We start from the raw sequence: 25,770 nt of genomic DNA, 5'->3' as shown, positions 1-25,770 counted from the left end.
TCTTACTATCTGCTTTCAAGTGCTGTAAATAAAAGTGGACTAGTTAGTGAAAAATTGTCAAAATTTTTGATTTTACAAATTAAAGAGAGATATCTAACCCTGTGCATTGTCTGCTTGATTTTTTTGGAGCTTGGCAATTCAAATGAAAAACATTTAATATAATAAAACATGACACATTTATTTTCACATGCCTTTTTATTTTCAGTATTATACAACTTTAGAAGTATAAATATTTGTATAGTATACAACATCTATGACATCCATAGAGCTTTTTGTGGGTGATATACAAAACTCAAAATCACATCTCTTATTGCACAGATCCTAAAAGACGATGATAAGCAGGGTCATCTATTAAACACTGATTTCACACATACAGAAGAAAGAAAACGCCTGGAAACAAGCAAGAACATATTGAACCGGAAAGACGAGAAACGGGCTACCACACCGGCAGTCTTTAACAGCAAGTGTCTGCTAAGAGGAACTCACACATACACACACATCGATCACAGCGTTATTTCCTGTGACGGCACATTAATTTGGCAAATAACACAATGTACATAATATACATCCATGAAGTAGTTGTAAACAAACATTTAATGTGCTTTTTAAAGGATTTAAACATCAATTTTAAGAGAAGGCAGGGGACGAACAAAAAGCAATAGCAACAAAACAAATGTCCGGGTTTAGTCATGGTAATACTGTCGATATTCGATAACAGACAATGCATATGCTCTACAAAACATTCATATTGTTAATTGTTAAAGTTCGTATTATGCTTGCCTATAGGATCTTTTCCCAAAAGCCCAATAAGCATCTTGTTTAGTCATAAGGTGCACTGCATCTCTCTAGACTTCCTAAGCTACATAGTAAAGTCTACGAGGAACAGAAAATTCAGTCTCAAGCTTTTCCTATCATGGTGCATTTCCGTTATTTAGATACTAAAGCACATATGTGTGACCGGCTCCTATAAATATGCTCTTTGCTTACATTAAACACTTTAATAAAGTACTTTAATAACATACTGTAATATAGCCTACATGTTCAGCGATATACGTGTACTGACACTGGCTGAGATATACGGTTGGAAACCATTGGTAACCTGGAATGGTCACTGTGCTAAACTAATGACAAATGATCCTTTGTAAAGATAATAGCTTTGAAAGTTTGATATGAAAGAAATGCACTAATCAATTATTTTATACCAGACATGCGAAGTACAGCACAAATGCATTTAATTATATGCAATCACCATTTGTAAGTTTTGTACTTTGCATATGAGTAGATAAGCAATTGACTGAACATGAGGAACGTGTGGTGAAACTCTTGCCACAAGCCCTGACATACAACAAAAGCACTAAAGCACATTTAATAATTCCCCGTAAAAGCCCTTTCAACCGAACCAGGGGAAGTACATCATGTTTTTTCATACTGAATGGCAAATGTTAGCCCTAAATGCTTGAAACAGATGGTAAATATTATCTACACAGTAGCAAACTTTAACCATAGGGTAATCCTTCAGTTTCTGAAACTTGCCTTCTATATAATGTGCTACATTTGCGTTGTCCCTGTTTAAAGTAAATATATATGATTTCATTGTTAGCGACATCAAGATTGAGAGAACATTCGGAGAGCAACTCTGCTGCATCACTTAAAATACGCTTTTGAAAACGCCTGTGGTTATTCCCTACATACCTCGGTGAAACTTCAAGTACACTTCCATTACCAAGTGAGACTATTCTTCTTCTTCGTCTAGTATAGACTCCATTTCAGCAGAATTACTGAGCAGATGACAACACTAGGAGACTAACATCAAGTACAGTTTACAAATATATGACATAGCAAAATACATACATATAAAACATACAACACTAATTTCCCCCCCGACCCCTTCTGTACATTTAACGCTGCTGTATTTACAATATATTGCATAAAAATGAACCCTTAGAAATGTATGTGAAAGGAATGTGATTTTCACCATAACCTGCTAAGAACAGCAAGTCGCATTTTCCCAAAAAACCCTAAGGCCCCTTCCACTACGATTCCAGAACCATTAGATGATTCCAATATAAAATAGTTCCAGGTGAGAAGCACAGGACAAAGTGCTTTCCTTCTGTGCACCACTACCCAAAACGAAACTCTGAACCACGCAAAACAAAAGAAAAACAAAAAATTCAGTATAGTAGTAGTGATTTTTCTACTTGCGGAGTGTAAGCCACATTATTAGCACCATTGCTACATATATTTTCTGAATATAGTTTTTAAATACATCAGAAAACTGTGTAATACATGGTAACTTAGTTTGAACGAGCAGTCTACATGCACCTTTAGCTTTAAATTTTAGGTGCCTTTAATTTGGTACGTCTCCCCACTCAACCCAAATTGGCACTGCTGAGCTTTAAAAAAGCATCGCCACTCGATAATTATTGCACACGCCACTTGTTACATCACACCGCAACACAATATAATGACTAATTTTGGCGCTTTTGCTTGATCTAAAAAGTGACCAGAAATCAGCAGCAAAACAAGTCTACATTCAGCCTACACTCTTTTTTAGACAAGTTATATAAACGGAGCAATAGAGATTACAAACAACACAAATTCATCCCTCTGATTTCTTGTGAAAACCCAAAGTAACAGTTTCACCGGTCCGCAAATAGGAAGGCTTGATGATATTACATACAGACAAAAAAGATGTTAATATCCTCATAGTCCTTGTCGATAACCTTGGCAAATACAATAACTTAGCACTTTTTACAAGTAGAACCACGCGGCGAATCTTTTGTTTGTTTTGCACGTACTAAATCTTTTTCAGAAGTGGTATTATCCTTTGCCGACGCTGCAGCTTTCGGAGAGTCTTTACGAGAAGTTTTTGGTGCTGATAATGTTTCTTGACAGTGTTCTTTTTTCTTCTTTTCTACTTGCTCTTTTCGGCTGGACGAAATTGATTTATCAGTCACCTTTGGCTCACTGGAGATATGTTTAGGCTCAGGACTGGACATAGGAGCAGTTCCAACAGCATCATTAGCATTGGAGACCTTGACTGTGTCTGATCTCTGAACCTCAATTCTAGGCTTCATTTGCTCCTTAGAGGAAGCTCCAACTATTTCATCTGTAGCACCACTGCCCTTACCTAAAGGAACCCCACTTGAAACAAGAATTTTAACAGCTGGTAAAGCCAACACTGACCTAGATCCACCTTGAGAACCAGTGCTAGTCTCTTTCTGGGGTTGGACTTTAGGTGTAGACACGACTGACTCTCTCTGCTCCTTTTGTTTTACTATGGTGTCTTTAACAAAAGGCTGTGCCTTGTTCTCCAGCTTTGCCTTGTCCTCAGCTGTCTTACCAATGGATTGCGTAACAAGTGGAGAGTCTACTTTGGGCTTGTTTTTGGAACTCAAAGGAGTTTGTTTTGATAAAGCGCTATCAGGCGGTTCTTGACGTTTTAATGAAGTCTGTTCTGGACCTGTCTCTGTTCCATCCACAGCTGGTTTACTGGCCTTCAGGCTGTCTGCACCAACAGCACTCTTCAATTTCTGCTTTTCTTCAGCTTTAAGTGTTGACTTCACATGCACAGTGTCTCCTGTAGTAATGTCACAACTTTTAGTCTTTGGTGGGCTTGCACCAGTGTCCAGCTTTGGTGTGCAACTAGCATATACCTGACTTTTGACAAGTGATTCTTGTTTTTGACACACAGAAACTTCAGTTGCAGAGACTATCGTCTCTTTCCCACTGCATTTTAGGTCATTTTTAGTTGTCAATTTATCTTGCGAGTCTCCCATTTTTTCCACTGATGCTTCCATGATTTTAAGATCCTTTATTGTCGGACTGGATTTGTTACTTGCATTTTGTGTTTTTTCAGAGATTTGTTTGGAAACCTGAACTGAATTAATCGTTGCCTGTCCATTTGCCAAGCTCCCAGAGCTTTCCACTTTAGCACATGTTTTTTTGGACTGTAAATCTTGGATGGTGGTTGTTTTTACCTCGGCCAATCCAGGCAGTTGCGGGGTGGTGCTTGCAAAGACCTGGGATTGTGAATCAGTGACAGGCACAGCTTTTAGTGGGGCAACAATTGAGGATGGAGCAGCTTTTCTTTGAAGGGTAGGATTGGTTGACAATGGACTTTTAACAAGAGGTGCTTCAGCGGTTTCTTGTGATGTTGAGACAGAGGGAGCCATAGATAAAACCTGAGGGATGAGTGCTTTCTGGGTATTTGTCTCTGTGTTAACCTGCTCTGAGCCAACAACTGTAATTGGTGTGCCATCTGTTTTGTCTCTGAGCAAAGTCTCTAAATTGTTGTCTATGCTTTGTATTGTAGTTACTGGCTTATCTCCCACAGAACCATGAAGACGCTTTGCAGTAAAGTCAAGAGAGTCTTTTGTGATATCGACCTTGTCCTTTCTGTTCAAATGATTCTGCTTCACAGTCAAGGATGTGCTTGATGTCCCAACTGTACTACTCATAACATCTTTTGATTGATAAATCTGCTCTACATCCTTTGCAGTGTTCTTTGAATTGACAGGCTTGTCTTTATTTTTGCTTGGTAGGATTCCCGTTTCTGTAGACACTGAATTTGAAGTTGGTGGTGGTTCGATTAACCCACTAAAATCAAAAGTTGCTGCTGGGGTTTGTTGAATATAGCTGAGCTGAGGTTTCACAATAGTGGAAACTGGAGACTTGTCAGGTTCATTAGTTTTGGTAGAGTCTATCAGTTTAATTTTTTTAAATTCATTTTGGTTTTCCAATTCCTCCTCACAGTTTTCCAAATCCTCTTCTTGGTCTTCATTGCTTACCTCTCTGATGGAAGGCGTTTTCCCACATGCAAAATGTGTGCAGTGTCGTGCAGCCCTCATCTCCTGAGCGGTCTTTAGCCTACTCTCTGACTTCACATTTACATCCACGGATTCAACTTTAGGGGGTGTGTTTTGCAACTTTAAACTATCATTGACTTTGTTTCTGTCATGAAAATCTTCACTGCAAGCAGGACTAATAGTTGAGTCCTTATTGGATATGGATTCTTCTTTTGAATTTGTTTTACAGTTCACAATGTCTTTAGTATTAAGCATTCCTGGTGACCCTCTCTGTGGAATTAGCTGTTTTCTACACAGATCTCCTGCCAATATAGTACTTTCACTATAGTTGTCTGCCATTTTGGAGAGACATGTGTCAGTCTTGGACACCCGAGGGCCAGAAAGCAGGCCGATGTCTAATGTTCCCTCAAGGGGTCTTAAAGATGACACAAGCCGTCCTTCCAGTTTGTACTCAGAAGAAGTTTTCCTGATGGGACCTTCAGAGGAGGCAATCATCTGAAGTTTTTCTACTGCACTCTCACCTCTCCCACTGTAAAGCTTAGGGGCCAAAGTCCCAGCGCTCATTTCAGAAGCACTGTGAATGTTGCACATCCCCCCTTTTACATGTTCTAAAGCCATAGCAGAATCCAGCTGAAGACTTTTGGACCTGGTGGTGTTGAAATGAATGTTTTCATGAACACTAGATGAAATGCGACACAAGGAGTCCTCCCTCTCATCAAAGGACTGTCTCTTTCTAGCGAACTCAATGTTGGGTGCTTTAAAATCTAACCTGTCTGGTTTAATACATTCCTTCATTGTCCTTGACAACTGTCTGTCTGGTTGGCATGAAGATGATCTCTCACTTAACAGTGAAGCACAGTCCCCACTACTGGCAGACTCTGCTATGCTCTCACACACTCTTGGGTTTAGTTTTTTGTACAGCACATCCTTCAAACAAGCATTAGTAGACTTGTCCAGAGAAGGCGATTCGGAAGTTTGGGGTCTTGTACTGGTTCTTGTTAGAACACCCCACTCCTTATCTTCGGTAGTGAGGGAACAAATAGAACCTTCCGCATCTTGCATGGTGTCTTGTTTTTGCAAAGAGTCCCGTCTCTCAGCCCAATCATGCCTCTTCACCACCACCTTGGTCTTTAGCTTTTCCCTGTCTAAGTCCTCTACTGACTCTTGCCGACCAACCTTGCGAGTCACCGGCCGCTTCAGGCAACCCTGCTCAGCCGGCCTCACCCGAGTAATGGCAGTCGGCTCACATGAATTGTTATCTTCTGTACATGGTGGGGTATGCTCCCACCTACATGAGGCTTCTCCTTGAGCCTCCTCTTGGGTCACTTCCAAACTGTGCTTTCTGGTGCATAAATGCTTTTTGTCTCCAGCATATGAGGGAGAAAGCTTCTCCTCTGATTGGACTCGTTTTAACAGTGGGGACCGAGGAGGCTCGGCACTCTTAGGTCGCGCCATATGACGGACAATGGTGGGAGGCGAATGCATCTTGGTAGGGAAAGCTTGAGAGGTTTTGGTGGTCCCCAATGTGTGACTCAGTAAGGGGGATGGTGAACGCTGTGGAGATGTTGGCTGAGGCTGTGGGGTTGGGGAGGGTGTGCGAGCCAGTGGAGAAAGGGGAATGCTGCCTGCCGATTTGCGTCGACCTTGCCGGAGACGTCCTGGGAGTTTAGGTCCCAGACCATGCAGAGTGCTGGGCCTGATGTGACCAGAGCCTGCAGGTGAGTTAGGAGCACTGGAACTAGGGGAACTGCTCTGTGATGAAGTGCCACCTGTAAGAAAAAGTGCAAAGCTTAAATCATCTTTAATTAAAATTATTTGGATTCAGATGATTTACATTTAGAAGAAAATCGAAAAGACATACATGAGATGGCAAATTATCATGTGACACACTAACCTGACTGAGTAAAATCGGGTGTTGGACGAAAGCCAGCTGTTGGGGAGCGTGGTGAGAGGCTATGTGTGGGAGATCCAGGAAGGCTTTCCCCTGATGACAGAGATCGGTTCAGTGATGAGAAACTGCGGCTGGTGTGTAAGAGTGGAGAAGGCTGCATGGCAAACCGCTTGAATACTGATCGCCGCCTGAAGAGAAACAAATACAACAGCACTATTTTTATTAAAAACGAACACAGAATATTACAATGTCTTGGAATGACACAAAATGTTAACAGAACAAATGTACAATATGCATGCAAAAACTGGACTACCATTACAGGTATGTGCACAGCCCCTGTACAACATTCTGCCACAACAGCTACATCTAGTGGCACTGACAAATATCTTGCTAGTCTTCTTACACTTACATAAGGCATAATCTATTATAGACCATTTTAATGTTAGTGATAATACTCTTTCATACCTTTCTTGTGTTTTCTCTTTCTTGGGCTTCTTGGTTCTTCTAATCATTTTGCTTCTGTAACTATTTCTTCTTGCTGGACCAGTTTTGATTGAAGTGTTTTCAAAGGGGGTAGTGGATATTGCAACTTTACTTCCACTCTGCAAAATGAAATAAAGGCGTCATTACTTACTATAAAACATAACGAAAAAGAAACACACAAGTTGTGGTTGCACGATTGCGGCTTGTTTCTGTACCTTCAGTAGTAGTTCCACCACCTCAGTGTGAACCAGACCATGAACTGTTTCTCCATTCACATGAGTGATCAGATCTCCAGCTTTAAGACCAGCCTTATGAGCAGGTCCACCATCTTCTACATTCTGATACCAAACAGAACCACACATTAAAATTTAACAACAGCTAAGCACAGTTTAAAAGCTTTATAAGCTTATTATTTAACACTGTGTGCTAACCAGACGAGATGGAAAAATGTTACAACTGAATCCCTGTTCTTCCGTGTTCATTTCAGTTGTGCCAGTTGCTGAGCAAAACAAGGTTTCGCAGTACGTAGTTTGGATTGCTGTATAGCCTCATCCACATTAAAGTATCATACTTTACTGTAGGTCCACAAAACCTATTCCACACTGTATTAATCATTTAAAAACCACACCAGGTTTTAAAATACAAGTGGAGGGCCCATACTACAGTTTGCACATGACGAAAGAGGTCTTTTTAATTTATTACAAATCAATACTCAATTATTGCTGTATTGTATGTATACATGGACATGCATTGTCTTGTACCATCTCAATCACCAACATAATCCTGGAAAAAAACTGTACCGCTACCCTTGTACACATTACTGGATATAAAAACAGAAATGTAATATACATTTCTGGCAAAACAGAATTTTAATATTACAATCTGAGTGAAACATTTGAATAGAAACTTTGAATAGCACTTTTCATATTATTGGCTCTCTAAATCTGCTAAATAATAAAAAATAACCATGGTTTTATTATAGTAAAAGTGTGGCAACCATGTTTTTTGCAGAATGATTACCATTGGTCATCATAGTTCTCATAGATATCATAGTTCTACCACAAATACCATTGATAAAATATGATCACTATGGTGAGACCATAGCAAATTTGTGTATTCTTTGTTACACCAGTGATCCCGCATTCAGAAATATTTTTTATGATATTCGGTCGTCAAGTCGTTTGAAATCAAGAAGCGAATTAACTATTTTAAACAATAACTACTTAAAAAAATACAATATATAGATGATAATCTAAAAAACGGGTACAATATATAGATGAAAATCAGTCATGTGATCTTTTACTTCATGGCGCCATCTTGAGGACCTACCAAGTACCAGTAGGCTACTGACAAGAATTGACTAGCTTGCTACGATTTATGGATTTCTTATCTTTTGGTACTTTAAAAAAATATCTTGGTTAGGGTGTGATGCCTACTCGATCCCTGATGCGTTCTTCCAGCCGCTGCCTGCTGCTACCGAACTACCACTATTTTACAACATAAGGCGGCGTGACACAACATGAAACTTTGCTCAAAGTATCACCTGGATCTCTACACATGAACGTGAGCATTGAGAACATTTGTTTGTGTACACAGAGTTTACTAAAAAGAAAGTTTTTGAACAACTGACTTTGGCTGTTATGGTGTCCGCTCGTCATCTTTGCCAGACGTAAATAATCGATTTCTGAATGCGAATGAATGAATCTCATAGGAGGCTCCTTTTTCAACTAGAAGGTCAATATTGACCAGTGATGAGCAGGTCAGTGTATAAACAACCCACATCCAACCGACGTTTTCAACGAACCCATCCGCAACTTACCCCCCATTCAGACAGCCAGCGACCAGCAGTAGCAGAGCGACGCAATCTCATTCATTTCAATGGAAACTGAGCGACTTCCGGCGGCACGAGCGAAAGTGGCCGTTGGCGACCGTATGGGCGTGTCCAGCGACGCGAGAAAGTTAAGAAAAGTTTAACTTTATGCAAATGTCGAGCGAATTTCGGGAGCGACTACCAATGAAAACGAGGTAGTGGAGTTCACGTCATCCTTCTCTCGTCAGTTATTGGTGTGGATGGTACTCATTTGTGTATGACAAGAAGATTTAGAAACACCTCATTGAAACAGACGAGCGACACACAGCGATAACATTGCTGGCTGTCTGAATGCGGCGTCAGACCACAAAAAGAAAAAAATAGTACCCGACCCACTTCCTGACCCGCATTTTTTTTAAAGTAGTAATTGTTTGAAATAGTTAATGAGCAACTTTATTTCAAACGACCTGACAGACCTTGACCCGAATATCATAAAAAATATTTTTGGATGACTCATAACCCACTCATTTTGGATCAACCTACGCAGCACATGTGTGGACCAAAAGGTGCTAAAAATGCGTCACAATTGATTAGGAAATCTTATGAGCTATGAATTGAGCGGTAAAAAGATAAACTCTTACCCAAACCATGTGATAAACCGTGTAAACATCACTGTCACAGGCATAGACCCGGATCGCTCGCAGTGTGAAACCGAATTTCTTCCCTGAGCTGTGAATGATGATTGGCTGTCGACAGCTGACTCCAGAAAGGGAGGAATCTCGACTGGGGGAGGAGTCTCTGGAGGAAGGGTCTGATGACAACGAATATGGAGAAATAGGACTTGCTAATGGGGATACACCAAAATCTGTAAAGCAAAAAAAAAAAAAGATTGCAGCACATTAATAAAGACAAATGTACTACTACTTTTAAAAACGAATTACAGTAAAAGTAAGAATTGATTTAATATAATCAATTAAAAACCAATTATACAAAAATGTATTACCATCATCATAATGGGAACCTCTGACATAGACAATATCAGACACACTCAATACATAGCGACATGCATAACTACACACACTGACCTCCAGGTATCATGAGAGACAGGGCACTGGTAGACACTGATTTTGGCACTTTGCTGACGGCACACTGTTTGTCTGTGGTCTCAGTTCTGGGAGTGCTCAGGAAGGTGCCTGTATCAGAGGAAGGCTTACAGCTGTCTGGACTCTCAACTCCCTCTCCCCTTGAAGGCACCTGGTCCAGGTGCTCGGAAAAGCTGCCTACTCAAAGAGTGTGAAAAATGTTTTTGATTACTATTAAAACAGTGATCAGTAATAAAGCACATTAAAAAAAAGATTCACACAGATAAAACACTAAATCTAGTGTCTAAAAATGTCCAGTGCTATATCTGGGCACGCACTGAATTTTGCCGAAACCCTGCTGAAAAATCCGTGCAGATTCCATGTGGGCACATATTTTAACTATCACAAGGCTGTTCATAATTAAAGACAGCATTGTCTGGCAAGACTCATTAATGTCCATTCAAATGTGCGTACCTGACAGGGTGGAGTTACTGATGGTGCTACAGGGTGTAGCAGGATCAGGATCATCTTGAGGCAACTCCCCAATACTAAAAGTCACTTTACTGGGGTCTTCCAGAGCCAGGGAGCCCTCGCCATCCTCTACTTCTGCAGATATGGCAAACTTAGGAAGGAGACCCGAACATCTGCTCAGACTGGCGCTCTCAGTGTCAGATGAATGAGAGAGGGAGGGGCTAAAGATGAGTAACAAAGAACAATTCTTTAAAAAGCACAATAGAAAGTCCTTCTAAACAGATGATCTGGCTATTTACTAAGCAGTTATTCAACAGGGCCCAAATTCAGGAACTAAAGAGGACCATACTATTAAGTTTATTGTGTTAAGGATTATTCTTTGTGCATAGCATGGCTATTCATCTCTGGTTCTGGAGGGCAACTCTCACGAAGAGTTTAGCTCCTACTTTAAAGGCGGAGTGCACAATGTTTGAAAGCCAATGTTGATATTTGAAATCACCTAAACAAACACGCCCCTACCCCAATAGAATCTGGACCTTCTTTTAAAAGACCCGCCCCACACATACGCAACCCGGCAAGGATGTTGATTAGTAGACACGCTCCTTACTGCTGATTGACTATAAGTGTGTTTTGGTAGTCGGCCCGTCTCCTTTTCCAAAGCGTTTTTCAAACATTGTGCACTCCACCTTTAACCAAATACACCTGGCTTTTGTAAGTAATCCTGTGCTAGATTAGGGTTGGAAGTAAAGTCTGCAGGACAGTGGTCCTCTAGGACTGGAGATGAATAGCCTTGATGAAAAAGTATTGCTTCTGGTGACGTACATCTCAGTGAAGTCTGGAGTCCAGCTCAGGGAGTCTACAGTCAGTGGACTCTCAGACTTCTTTTCTTCTCCTTTCTCCTCCAGCTGACCTCGTGACAGATCCAGACTACTGTATACCTACATACACAAGCAGAATGTATATGCATCACTACACTCTGCTGAATCTTTAGAAAAAGTATTACATGTGGTTCAACAGATATGTCAATCCTGAAACAATGAAAAAGTTTTTTTACAGCAACGTTGTTTAAGATACATTGTTACAGTTCCCTTTCGAGGGAACTCGCGCTGCGTCACTGCGGTGACACCACCAAGGGTAAGTGCTTCTGAATGTGTATATATTAAATTTAACCAATGGTGAGGCTTAACGACAAAGACAGGGTTATGCGGGAGCCAGGAAGTATATCGCTATCTAAAATATTGCCAAAGACGGCGTTACAGTGATGCAGGACGTATGGCAGGGGAGACGCAGGGTCTCGTTCCCTTCTTATGGAACAACAGTTACATACGTAACCCGAGACGTTTTCATGTGTCACACACAACTATGCAAAAACCATTTTGGTATGAATCCACTTTCGCATACATATAAGATATAAGCATTAAAAGCGAACAGTTTAGCATGTGTGCTTAAAAAAATCTAGAATTTTTATGATATTATCCTACACTACACAGGGAATAATGATTTTTTTTTCAAGAAAACTTCTTGCATAGAATAGATTCAAGCACTTTTGATGAACTATGTATGTATATTTTCAAAAACTTCCCAGGGCCTTGAATTCCCCCCCAGATTCACAAACTTTGGTACAAGGTTTGTTCTTTGAGTGATACAATAGTGATTATGTCGTAGCAACACATATAAAAAATTAACAGGATGGTACAGGAAGTTCCTTAAATGTAACATTTGACATTTTGAGAACCACAAGACAATTAAAAATGTACCCAACACTATATCAGCTTTCACCAGATACATTTACAGTTTCTAGAATCAATCTATACTGCATTGCACCAAAGTTCTGCACGCCTGTGAATGGGAGTTTTTATTGTGCCTTTACTCTGCTGTTCAGACATAGATCCTCTAACTGCGGTAAAGACACAGATCTATGAGCAGAGATGGATGCCAGAGGGAGACAGGGATAGTAGTGGTGTTTCAGACTTCAGTTTAACCCTGCAGGATAGTTGGTAGTTACAGAGAGTGAACCATTTTGCACCTCATGACAACTGACTATATGAAGAGTTTGGTTCCAAAACGCAATAAATCCATTTTGACTAATTTCGGTAAAAACGTGTTTTCTATACCAAAACGTGACAAGATGAAAACCTCTATTTTCTGTTACAAACTTTCACATAGCATCTTTAAGTAAAAAAAAAACATAAAAAATTCAAATCCATAATTTGATTTTCAAAGATTTATTATAAAATTTTATCATTTGTAAAATGTTTTGGTCCTGCTCAATTTTCGTTGACTTTGAGTAAAATTATGGAACGTTTTTCATAAGATGCCCGGGGGTCAATGTGTTAGCATGAGAGAAGCTTGATGCTGTCGGGAGAACAAGCAACCGGCTCCCGAGTGCCTCTCGCGTAAATTATTAGATGTTGATGGCTTACGTTTCCCGTCACAGAAAACAGGTTTATCAATGCTATTAAAGTATTATTTTGTTTTGTTTGTTTGTTGATCACGAAGTACAAAGTAGATGAGGACAACTAGGATTCTGTGTATTTAACGTGCCGCCATTGTTTGTTTGCAATGCGTGGAATGGTCCGCTGTGATTTGTGGTGCAGATTTATTGCATTTTGCAGAAAAGGAGGAGTGGTGTTTATTGTGTTTTGGGAGAAAAGGGAGGAAAAAAATAACAGAATAACACGGCGGATATTGTATTTTGCTTAAAATTAAAAATTTACTTTTAAATACTGACCTGATATAATACTGATTTTGGCAGTAACTCATTTTTTTTAAATGGCGTTTATCGCGTTTTGGAACCAAACTCGTCATATATTAAACAGACATTTGTGAGAGAAACATAGATAGACTCACTTTAGAGAACCGGTGTGAGGAGGAAGAAAACTGACGCAGTTCCACGTTGAAATCTTCATCGTTGGTATTGTCCTCCTCCTCAGTTTCTAAGTGATGATACCTATCTGATCGTGCTGAAAGGAAAAAGAGAAAATGTGTCACTTTGTGCTCTCAAGTGAATTCATTAATTCTGTTATGTGCATCACTTTTGCATGCAACATTTATGGCTTTATTCATACTTTTTAGATTTTGAAAGCTATTGGTTAAAATTCAATTCTATTTTATAGAAAAGTGCTTTACGCATGTACAGTACCTATACAAGTTCTGAAATTTTTGTATAAAATTATTGTTGTAACTGATCTTGTCACATGCAAAATTGTGACTAATGCTCAGCCTTGGAACATCTGAACCTCCCTTAAATATAAAAAAACAAACACAGGGATAGGCACTGACTCTCAGCCCTGCCCTGCGTGCATGAACTGTGAAGGGCGATGACTTGACTGCTACATTTAACGTCAGGCTGTCACTTACTGTCAAAGTAGCTGGTGTCGTCCTCAGACTCCAGCTGAGGGATGAACTCTGCCTTCTGCCTCAGCAGGCTGTTCCAGTCCAGACTATGAAAAAACTGATGGTGCTTGACCTCATATGCCCCTCCTGCTTGAATACACACAGCCAATCAAATTTCATCCTCTGGTACAGTATTTCATTGTGTGCTTAACTGGCAAGGTGCAATGATAATCAAGTGATAAATCATATCTCTTTGATATTAATCTGTGTTTTTGTCCTAACCAGCCACAACTGAAACAACAAGTGGGAGAAGGTACTGTCTTTTGCTTAATTTTTCTTCTGTGGTGTTGTGTTGAATAACCATGCCCACAGTGCAATATCACTGGTTAAAAATCTAATTTCATACAGTATATATTAAACAAAAATGTCTTGATTGGTTGTAATTTTGTTGCACTGAACTGCATCTTTTTTATGTATTGAGAACAGAAACGTTAGAATAGCAGAAAATTATGATAAATATGAATATGCATATAAAATAAAGTAAAAAAATAATATAAAGTACAAAGTACAAAATAGTACAAATAGTATAAAGTACTTTGTTTTGTCTTTTCTCAGGTGTTTGTACCTCAGGCATATCACAGACATTAATAATGCAATTTCCTGTGAATGACCTACAGTATAATGCCTGCTTTAAAGGCTGAATGAAAAGCTGGACTGTGTTAGTTTTTGTAAAAACATCCTGCTTTGATTTTATTTGTGTGACAGGATGCTGGTCTTGTGTACAGGTGTCACTATAAATTATCTGCATACAATAATAGGAAACACTAATAGCAAGACTGCAGCAGGACACATGTATAGGTTTTGAATAGATTTTATGTTTCATGTGCCGAAAATCCCTGGTATCTCTGAGAGTTATGTTACATTCAAAAGTAAATTTTTACACCAGCCAATTATTAAAAAACTGTAATGTATGTTCTATTCTGTTTATTTTCTAAAACATATTAGGTGACCCAGTTTTTAATGAAAACTAAAGCTAACGTCTTTTTTTTTTACTTGAATTATCCTACAAAATAAAAAGAACATTCAGTGAAAATGTAATCTTGATATCGATGATTAAAACAACTTTGATGCTCCAAATCTAATAATTGGTTTGAGACTTTAGCCTGATATATTACTTTGTATTTATTGCAAAGGAAATATAGAGAACTAAACTATTGTACCAGTAGAAGGCAAGGGATGGTTACAAAAGTAGCCTGAAAATGGCCATTATTTTTGCAATTCTTTTTAACTCTTTCCCCGCTATGATCAGTTATCTCGTCAATTAAGATAAAGTTTTTACGTCAATCCATATTTCCGCTATTATCCACTAGGTGGTGCTCTTACCCAACTTTTAAAACAAATGAAAAATAGGATGAAAGCAGGTCTGTTCTTTCATTTAATATATTGTATCATTATTTATAAGGGAGAGCAGGGGCGAAAGTACAATTTTATTTTTAAAGATAATGTTATAGACAGCAATATATTTTTGCTGTGGTCAATAACTCACAAGTGTGGTCTATCAATACCAGGTGCAATTTAAAAAAAAATTTTAAACGACTTATTTCACTTTAAACATAAGTAGTGAACTGTTACTTTTGACCCTGTCAGCTGGGATGAAAGTAACACACAGGTGGATCAAAAGTAACACAACAAAACAAGATAGATTTTTGTGTTACACGTGTTTTTATTAAATATACATGACTATGACCTTGTAAATGTGTAACTGCAGACATATTTTGTAATTTATCTTTGTAAAAAATAATGAAATTACATTTTAATTTTAAATTTCAGTTTTATCAAATGTTTCAAAAGCAACCCGACAGTACAAAAACTTAAATTGTTGAAAACAAACATGTTTTCAACAGTTTGAACACTATAAAATTAAATCAAATCAAATTAGAATAATATAAATTTTCAACATATACAACAGTATTAGCAGCAGGACAAAAGTAACAAGTGTTACTTCCGTCCCGACAAGATATCCTCACATTTAAACACGATTCACTTTTATTTTGAAAAACTCAAAGAAGTGAAACTTTAGGATCTGTTAGGTCACTAAATAACCTGTAGATTGATCCCTACTTTAACACATGAAACTAAAAACACAACGCATTATAAGAAAAAAAATGACCGCTTTAAGAATTTACTTATCATGGTTAATAACACCTTTCTGGATTTACACACAGACGGTGAGTAAATAACGTGATATTTGTCATGTCTGTCAAGGGTTTGTGTGCTAAATATGCTGTCATAGTATGGAATGCAAATATTATTAGGGCTCGGAGAAAATCGCTTTGTTACTTTCATCACATGTTACTTTTGCCCCGTTTCTCCCCTAGTCAACATTTGAAGTGGATCAAAAAAGTTGTCCTAAGGCAAGAATGGGTATTGGGTACTGGTTTAAGACACCTTTATGAAAGGTTTGTGTTTAACTCTTTTCGCCGCCATTGATGAGATATCTCGTCAATCAAGAGAAAACACTTCCATGCCAATGACGAGTATTTCTGGCTTTCTGCAATACCGCTATTATCCCTTCCTTAACTTTTTAAACCCGGAAGTATTGCCCTATGGCAAGTGGCTGCATGTCCGTGTCTGTTCTAAAGATCGCTATGAATGGGATCTCTATGAAAAGTCCGTCACAAAAATGGAATCTGCTTTTTGCTCAAAATGTGGTATTTGCAGAAACCTACCCATATTCAAAAGCTGATTACAAAAGAACTACTGAAGGTAGGATGAAACGTTTTTTTTTTTTGAAAGCAGAAGGTCTGTTCTTTCATTTGGTATATTGTATGTTTATATATTTAACTCTTTCCCCGCCATTGATGAGATATCTCGTCAATCAAGAGAAACCGCTTCCCCGCCAATGACGAGTATTTCCGTCTTTCCACAATACCGCTATTATTCACTAGGTGGCGCCATTCCAACTTTTTTAAACCCGGAAGTATTGCCCTATGGCAAGCTGCTGCATGTCCGTGTCTGTTTTAAAGATCGCTCTGAATGGGAACTCTATGAAAAGTCTGTCACAAAAATGGAATTTTCTCTGCTTTTTGCTCAAAATGTGGTGTTTTTGCAGAAACCTACCCATATTCAAAAGCTGATTACAAAAGAACTTCTCAAGGTAGGATGAAACGTTTTTTTTTTTTTTTTAAAGCAGAGGGTCTGTTCTTTCATTTGGTATATTGTATGTTTATATATTTAAATAATAACAATTTATGGAAGGCATTAAAATTTTTTGAAAATAATGAAAAACGCTGGCGCTGGCTGGCAACTTTTGTAAAAAACGCTGGCGGCGAAAGAGTTAAAGAAGAACGAAAAAAATGCGGGCACTGGCTGGCCACCTTTACTTTAAAACGCTGACAGGGAAAGAGTTAATAACACTACTTCTGTATAAAAAAAGAATAAAAAGTTATTAAATTCAACTAAAAAACAGCAAAAGGGGATATTATTGTTCTTGCATTGAAATTGTGTGCTTTGCAATCCCTATGAAAACATATGTCCTTGTTAAGTACTAGCCAAAGACAATTTAAGTTGTTAATTTAGGACCCTTACCACTGCCGAAACGTTCCAGAGGGTTCTGTCTGAGAAGCAGCGTGATAAGCTCCTGGGCATCAGTTGGAGGTGCATCCTCCCCCTCCGGCCAGTTTATTTCATCTGAGAAAAGAGGAAGCAGACCGTTTCATCATCATCATCCAATTCAAACAAAAACTCTTTTCACAATTACTTTCAAGTTAAAAGGGCATTTTATTCAACATGAAAGCACCTTTGGGGTTTTGTCAGGCTCTCATTGTAACAGAACCCCATCAGTTCTGCACAACAAACTAATGAATATGGAGAATCTTTTTACACAGGCACCAAAAGTAGGATTATTACCATACAAATGCCTTCAACACATAAACAAGCATGCATAAAACATCCTAATATCCATTTTAGAAATATGTATAGATATTCTGGTGAAGTTTGTTTAGCGTCTCTCTCAGAACTCAAAGTATTGCAGAGTAGCAACAAAACTGAACTCGGATGAGAAAAAGAGTTTGTCTGAAAGGCCAGTGGGGTGAAATAAATGAGTAGATAGGCTTTGTTGGTTTCTACTGCCTCTACAGCAACACATGCCACACATTAGAATAAGATTTAAGGAGCATGAATATGTATCCAAGCCCAGCGCAATGGCAGCTAGCTGGGAACATTAATTAAGAGTCAAACACATGATAACCCCATGATAGAAAACACAACTAATGGCTGCAGAAACCATTTGCTGTTTTCTCTCTCGTGGGGTTTGATTCAAAAGTGCAGGGCCTAAATATTAATGAAACACTGCTGATAAATATTTTGGGAGATTATATTGGATGTAAAATTTAAGGACAGATTTAAAGGTTAGGGTTGTCTCGGATAAGGGAAAAATGCATTTTTTATTACTCTCTTCGCCAAGTGTGATCCAAACCACTATGAGATACTTTCTCTGCCCTTACTTACTAAACTCTGCCCTTTTATACAGTAGGTGTAGGGCACATGGATGCTATTGGAATTCACCCAAAGATTCATAGGAGCTAAGGACGTTTGGCTGAGGCTGTAAATTATTGATAATAATGTTGAAAATAACATTTCTTGCAAAGACCGATCAACCTTACAAGACTTTAATATGTCAACAAGAGCTGCAAGAATTGATTTTTTGTTGCACATATCTTCTTTTTAAACTTTCAAAGACCTGTGGACTTGCATTTTATAATACACCAGGAATTACAATTCCAGCTGTTCTACTGAAGAAACAATGTCACCTGCATTCTTGGATGACCTGAGGGGATGTAAAATAAAAGCAAATTTTCTTTTTTGGGTGAACTAACCCTTTCATTCTTAAAGTAAATCATTAGATTATACCAATCATGTAAACAAGTATTTCAATACATTGTATTATTACATTTTTTAAGTACACATTAGCATGTAAGGCTGTTGTTATTCAGTTGCAAGAATGTTCTGGGTGGTTGTTTACTAGCCCACGCCAAAACAGCCCTGCCCTCTTGAACAAGTTATGCACAGACGTTTAACCTATGGGGTTTAAATATGTAGAAACTAGTATTACATATAGTAAATATAATAATAATACTAATGCCAACAACCAAAATGATTGCTCTAAATATAACAATATGCCTCAAATAGGGCTGTCACGATTATGACATTTGTCTGACGGTTAATTGTCTAAAGAATTGTGACGATTATGATGATTGTTCGTTTTAGGACTTTGACATTTAATTCTCATAATTTTTTTTGTTTGTATTTTAAATAATTTTCTATAAAAAAAATAAAAAAGGTTAACCTGGCAATAAATATTAATACACATAACACATACTTAAAAGTAATTATTTAAAGGAGCATTTCACCCGTAGAAACATTAATCTTTATTAAAAGTGCGTCATATTTGTAGTCGAAACGTAACATACATTTAGAATTTGGTGCCTATTTGAATGAGAAAAGGGGTGTTTGTAGTCTCACCCCCTCAACAAAGATATTGGACTTCCTGCTTTCAATGATGCAAAATGATGATTTTTACATCATTGAAAGAAGGAAGTGCAACATTGAAATCTGTATTTCTGCTGTCTCAGCGGCAACTGAGGAAATGATGCACGACCATGACTGGGGTTCCAAATATACAAAGCTTAATGCAAATGGGCGAAGTGTCCCTTTAATGAATATATCTTCCAAAAACTGAAAATTTTTCATAAGAAATAAACACAATACATTGAAAAATTATTGAAAATTAAAATACATTTAAAATAAACTGACTACACCAGAACATGTTTAAATAGTAGCCAATCCTACTAAGGGCATATTATGGACAACATGTCTGTAGTGGCTGCAAAAAAATCAATTCCTTGATCTTTCACTTCCCTAAATTTGGAATTGCATGTTTAAACTGGCAGTTCATACTACTTATCAAAGTTTTGCAGCATTTCTTTAAATGCGTTTTTTCCACTGTATTGAATTGCTTTGCAATGTATCGCATTACACTGTTTGTCAAGGAGCACCATCTGATTCTGTCTCGTTTATACAGGCGCTACAGCTCACCCTTGTGTTTTTTAAAGAGATCTGAAATCATCGCGATGAGGTCAAACAATCGCAATGAGATGATTATTTAATCATTGTGACAGCCCTAGCCTTAAACATTAGAATAATTGTATAAAACAATAAAAAATATACGCACATGTGGTACAGCTACCAAGAGACTGATATAAATGCCACTGATATGAATCCAGAGATCGAGCAGATTGGAACAAAAGGTCTTAAAGGGACACCATGAAACTTTTGGCCACTAGGGGGTGCTAGACACGTATTTTTCACTTCTAGCGCCCCTAGAGCCCACAAGCGCCGCAGCACTGTCGCAAAGGAAAGGAACTGGCCAACCTTAAAACTAAACTAAAAACTAAACATTTAAAATGCTAAACGATCAACATTTTGAGACAACAGGGAGAAACGCAGTCATGTTACAACTTTCTGATGAGGAACTCGTCGTGGCAGAAGCCATTTCTCAATCTGAAGGTTGCAGCCTCCGGATGTCGTATTTCTAATACGTCATCAAGACTGTCTTATTTCACAATATTAACAATTACAAAGTTGACTGTTATACTTAGTTAATCGTAAATTGTTGCAGTATGCTTATGACTTGCGAATGTAATGCTCAGTTTACCTTAATAACCCAGGCTTGATGACGTGTGCAGCCTGCATATTTGACCTCCGGAGGCTGCAGCCTTCCAATTCAGAAACGACCAGACGTATTTCCTTGCCTTTTTCCAAACAAATATTGTTGCATCCTCTCTCTCTCCCTCGCCACCAGGATTTTCCGCAATGGCGCTCGTTATTCCTCTTTTTTGTGTGAAAATCGCTCCAAATCCAAGTAAACCGATGCGTTTAGGTCTGCCGCTTTGTAATACGTCACGCGGGTGACAGCGGAACGCAGCAAATGAGGAAGAGAGAAGAGAGAAACGCTCGGATCTGATTGGTGAATGAATAGGGTTTGGTTTTACACTGTGAGCAAGTTTGAGTGCTATAGCATCCTGGATTGTAATGTAAATATCATAGACACAGTAAAAAGAAAGGTAAATACGTGAACACAGCATCTGAATACAGGGAACTATATGCAATATAATCGCCGTAATTTATAAATAACATCGCATTTATGTATGAATCAACCGTTTATATAAAAAATTGCCTTTAAGTGGAATCGAACCCGGGTCTCCCGTGTTATAGGTCCGTGACACTAAAGACTGTGCCACAGAGTCACATAATAGAAACTGCTCTCTACACTCCTTAAGTAGCCTCCAGCAAAATTCACGTTAAAAACAAATTGTGTGGAGGAAGTGACGTATGCCGTAAAGCAGTCGAATTTTGTAGTTTTTTTTGTGCTCTGGTTACTACCACAAACCCTAAGTTTTAAAATACGAGTAAAAGTGATACAGACCCCGTCAGGCTATGGTAGAAATGTCATTCAACCTACTTAAAGTCGATGTACTATCACAAGGGTCTTGAAAATGTATTATGAAGGTTGAAAAATTACATGGTGTCACTTTAAGTCTGTTGATCATATTTAATACTGATCTCCATTAACGAAAGGCACAGACTTTGAGACACTATCTCCATCTGCAAAAGCTTTAGGCTCAGTGCAGCATGACTTTATTACATAACAGAAATCTGATGTTACTGACCACTGATGACCTGGCCGAACAGCTCCTCTGGAGTATCTCCAAAGAACGGTACACAGCCCACCAGGAACTCATACAATATGATGCCCATTGCCCACCAATCCACTGGCTTCCCGTAGCCTTGTCTCAAGATCACTTCTGGAGCAATGTACTCAGGAGTCCCACACACCTGTGAAGAAACATGGGCATATATTACAACAATTGAATATGCATCGGATAATCAGCATTACCAAAAAGACCATGCCGATCCATCATCTACAGAAAACTAGCGTGATATAGCACTAACCAGCATAATCCAGACTGGACCATTTAGAAACATTTAGAAAGTTTATCACATAAATATTAGAACATTAAAGACAACTGACGAATTTATTCAAAGAGAAATGTAAATTGTCTTTCGCAGAGTAACAAAGTCCTGTACCTGTTTATCTGAGAACTCTCTGGCATCCTTCTCAACGTGACCTTCATAGAGATTAGTGGTCATATTCATCAGTCCCACCTTTGATAGGCCAAAATCTGTCAGCTTGATGTGTCCCATTGAAGTGACCAATAAACTGTCAGAAAGTAACAACAGAGTGTAAACAATCATCACAACAGACTAGATATGAAACTTCAACGGACTTATTACATAGTGGGTACAGATAGTCACCCCTTCTTAAAATATGCACCTTTTGTTGCACCTTTATATACGCAGATCAAGCATTATATGTGTGTCTTGTTTAATGGGGTTTAATTTTTAGGATTTTTGTAGAAATCGGATGCTGTTTTAGGTGCTATTTATGCAGAAATATAGACAATTCGAAAGGATTCATAAATAGGGCAGGGCAAAGAAAAAAGTTTTTCCGCTTAGTCGGTTTTTTTTTTTTTAACGTGGTCGATAAAAAATGGATTCTCAAAGTCCACGAATCGATTTTTTGTTATGAAATAACCTGATCCTGTTTGATCAAGGAATGTGACTGTTCTGACTTTTTTCAGCATACATTTTTCATCTTGCATCAAAATTGTATTGTATTGTATTTAACATAATTGTATGCATTTAAAAATTAGAGATGGATTCTGTTTTAATGTACCCAAGTGTACCTAAAATAAAAAAAAGTGTAATATACACGTTTGTGGCTCTTAATTTTGTTCTTTTTTATAAATATAGTATTTGTATTAAATCTATATTCATTGAGTTGAATCAAGAAACGAGTATAAAAATCATCCGAGAACCGTAATCGAACCGAGAATCGAATCGATCTGATAGCTTATGAATTGAAATCGAATCGATCTGGAACATCTGAATCGATACTCAGCCCTATTCATAAACTTTTGAACACCCCTGTATGTTATTAAGCAGGATATGAGAGTTTCAATGCAGCTTCAAAACCCTAACTCTAAAACTCTGATAAGGTTATTATCTAGCAAAACGATCATCATTTTTGCCCAAAAAAAAAGGACTTTTTAACCACAACTGCTCGTCTTGCACTAGCCGTGTGATGCGCCAGTGTGACTTTACGTATTACATAACCACGTTCGGAAGGTCATGCATGACGTATGCGAAACTACTGCTCCGAAGTTGTTGTATGTTGAACTATACTAAATAATGTTTTTGTGTCAGTTCATTGTTTAAAATGGTCCACAAGTGTGTAACACGTGACCTTTCGATGTGATTACGTAATATACTGTATAAAGTCGTGCTGGCGCTTCACATTGCTAGTGCAAGATGAAAAGTTGTGGTTTAAAAAGTCCTGTTTTTTGGAAAAAAATTGCTTGCTAGATAAGACCCTTATCCATTGTTTGGGATCGTTTAGAGCCATTTTTGCATTGATATTGCAAAATTTGAACTGCAACTTTAAACTGCACTGAAAATGTAAACTAAAGTCCACTATATCCTGAAATGTTTTTCTCAAAAAACTTAATTGACATGGGGGTGAGTAAATTATCAGATTTTTTAAATAGAAGCAGAATATTCCTTTAATCTTATCTGAAGAAAAGCTTGTTGGAAAATCTATGGAAAACCGACCAAAGGCCAAGACGGTCTACCAGGTCAAAAGCATGTGCACCAGCTAGTAGTCCACAAGCATCTACTCTAGCCTGAATGCCAGTACAGTAAGTGACTACAGTAGCATAGACTTGCAAGAAACCTTTTCCCATCCGGGAATGGGCAATCTTCATTTCAATCTTCAATGCACTTACTATATGTTATCTTTAACTAATTAATTAAATTAGAATCAAACCGTACTTGTCTGGTTTGAGATCCCGATGCACAATTCCATAGTTGTGAAGATACTCCAGGGCTAACACAGTCTCAGCAAAATACATTCTGGCCATATCCACAGGGAGAGGACCCATGTTCTTCAGAAGAGTAGCACAATCCCCTCCTGTCAAGATTAATGCAAATTAATGCTGGAAATATTTCAAACTTTTTGAAAACTTTAATAGTACATACTGAAAGACTACTTCAAACAAAACTCTGTGTTCTGGCAACATAATACAAGTGATAATACAATGTATAATGAAACAAATCCCTTGGCTTACCCTCAACATACTCCATAACCATGCAAAGATGTCTGCGTGTCTCAAAGGAACAGTACATGCTGACCACAAAAGGGTTCTCTGCAAAAGTCAGGATGTCTCTCTCCACAAATGCCTGCTGGATCTGATTCCTTAACATCAAGTTCTGCTTGTTGATCTTCTTCATGGCGAATCGCTGTTTTGTCTCCTTGTGTCTCACTAAATATACAGCACTAAGAGAAAAATGAACCCAAATTAGTCCGCATATGGGCTGATTAAATGCCAGCCAATGTTAAATACAGCCATTCCGTCATCTTACCCATAAGCCCCATTACTGATCAGTTTGATCATTTCAAAGTCAGGTTCACAGGGTTTACGTCGGGACCGCAGTGCTGCACTTAGGCTGTGGGACTGGATGAGATATACAGCACATAGTATATCATGTAGCCTGTCATACTTAATAAATTAATTCAAGCCCACATTCTATTTAATACAGCCGAAAAAATTATTTGAGATTCATTCTATACTCTAACTACAGTAAATATGTTCTTGTTGACTTGTGCTTTACTAATTCCAAATTAATTAATATTCTCATGTGTACACTTACAGTAGAGTCATCAGTCTCAGGAGTTTCTGCAATTCCACTGTCGTAGCTTGTCAGCTGGGCGATTTCTGCAAAATAAATAAATAAATAAATAAATAAAAATCACACCATGCTGAAATACAAAGTTTTCTATAAATACGTATGAAATCAAAGACTAGGTTTGGCAACACTTTCTTGGTCTTTCTTCATGGAAAATAGTCCAACCCTAACCGTGGAAACCATGCTTATGAAAGTATCGCTTTCTGTTACATTCTTTATTTTCACATTTTCTACAACTAAATAGACCAATTACTATTTAATAAATCATACAACTGTGCTAAACAGTACTAAAAGCTTGTAATCATAGGGGAACCATTTCTAGCGATATAGCACCTCTATAGAACCATAAGTGGTGCTAAAGCATGACTAGTTCAACATAGCACAATATGGTCCTACACAGGTTCTACATTGGTGCGGTTTAGCAATACAAATGGTTCCCCTATGATCACGAGCCAGTGAATCGCTTTAAGTGCTATTTAGCAGCATTTTTTAAAAGAGTGTAGCATTTAATGCTAAAGGACAATCAGGTAAGTGGTCTTGGGAGTTGGCCCTCCTGATTTTCCCAAGTGGTTGATGTCCTCAGGGCAACATTATGTTGACCATGGGACAACATTTCAATCAACTAATAAGATATTAGAAATAAGTTTACAGTTTGTTTGAAGTTTAAGCTTACAACCAGGATTAGCTGTTTCCAGGGTTCCCACACCTTAGTTAACTTCAAATTCAAGGAGCTTTCAAGGATTTTTCAGATCCAATACCCTCAAATTCAACGACTAAATGTGAGGACACACTTCAACTGGGAGCAAGGTTACATTGTGTTACCTTTTAAGTTACATTGTTACAGTTCCCTTTCGAGGGAACTCGCGCTGCGCGTCACTGTGGTGACATTCTGGGGCACCTCCAGGGGTAAGTGCGTCTGAATATATAAAATATAGGGCTGTAACGTTTAATCGTGCAAATGCGCATTTTCTCAATGAATGAATTTTAATTACGGTGAAATCCAGGCACATCCCAAAGCCAGGG

General features: G+C 38.2%; 1 protein-coding gene across 13 annotated transcripts in view; it reads right to left on the bottom strand.

Moving 5' to 3' along the window:
- Positions 1 to 176: 176 nt before the first annotated feature.
- mast4 (microtubule associated serine/threonine kinase family member 4) overlaps positions 177 to 25,770 on the bottom strand; it is a 172,582-nt gene continuing 146,988 nt past the window's right edge. For 10 of the 13 annotated variants that reach the window (XM_055200971.2, XM_055200974.2, XM_055200973.2 and 7 more), the window contains 17 exons: positions 24,712 to 24,776; positions 24,424 to 24,515; positions 24,129 to 24,337; positions 23,833 to 23,971; positions 22,030 to 22,162; positions 21,612 to 21,777; positions 17,470 to 17,571; positions 13,906 to 14,031; positions 13,396 to 13,508; positions 11,368 to 11,483; positions 10,549 to 10,766; positions 10,078 to 10,272; positions 9,634 to 9,857; positions 7,398 to 7,520; positions 7,165 to 7,301; positions 6,703 to 6,887; positions 177 to 6,577 (listed from right to left, as the gene is read on the bottom strand). In XM_055200971.2, coding sequence (XP_055056946.2) covers positions 2,742 to 6,577; positions 6,703 to 6,887; positions 7,165 to 7,301; positions 7,398 to 7,520; positions 9,634 to 9,857; positions 10,078 to 10,272; positions 10,549 to 10,766; positions 11,368 to 11,483; positions 13,396 to 13,508; positions 13,906 to 14,031; positions 17,470 to 17,571; positions 21,612 to 21,777; positions 22,030 to 22,162; positions 23,833 to 23,971; positions 24,129 to 24,337; positions 24,424 to 24,515; positions 24,712 to 24,776 — 6,179 coding nt within the window. In that variant the 3' untranslated portion in view covers positions 177 to 2,741. The remainder of the gene's footprint in view (positions 6,578 to 6,702; positions 6,888 to 7,164; positions 7,302 to 7,397; positions 7,521 to 9,633; positions 9,858 to 10,077; positions 10,273 to 10,548; positions 10,767 to 11,367; positions 11,484 to 13,395; positions 13,509 to 13,905; positions 14,032 to 17,469; positions 17,572 to 21,611; positions 21,778 to 22,029; positions 22,163 to 23,832; positions 23,972 to 24,128; positions 24,338 to 24,423; positions 24,516 to 24,711; positions 24,777 to 25,770) is intronic. The other 3 variants (XM_055200972.2, XM_055200977.2, XM_055200980.2) reach the window with 1 other exon arrangement.

This window comes from Misgurnus anguillicaudatus, chromosome 22 (genome assembly GCF_027580225.2).
Source record: "Misgurnus anguillicaudatus chromosome 22, ASM2758022v2, whole genome shotgun sequence".
Taxonomy (NCBI): Eukaryota; Metazoa; Chordata; class Actinopteri; order Cypriniformes; family Cobitidae; genus Misgurnus; species Misgurnus anguillicaudatus.
The sequence above is the reverse complement of the archived record's forward strand: the minus strand, read 5'-3'. Positions and strand labels throughout refer to the sequence as shown.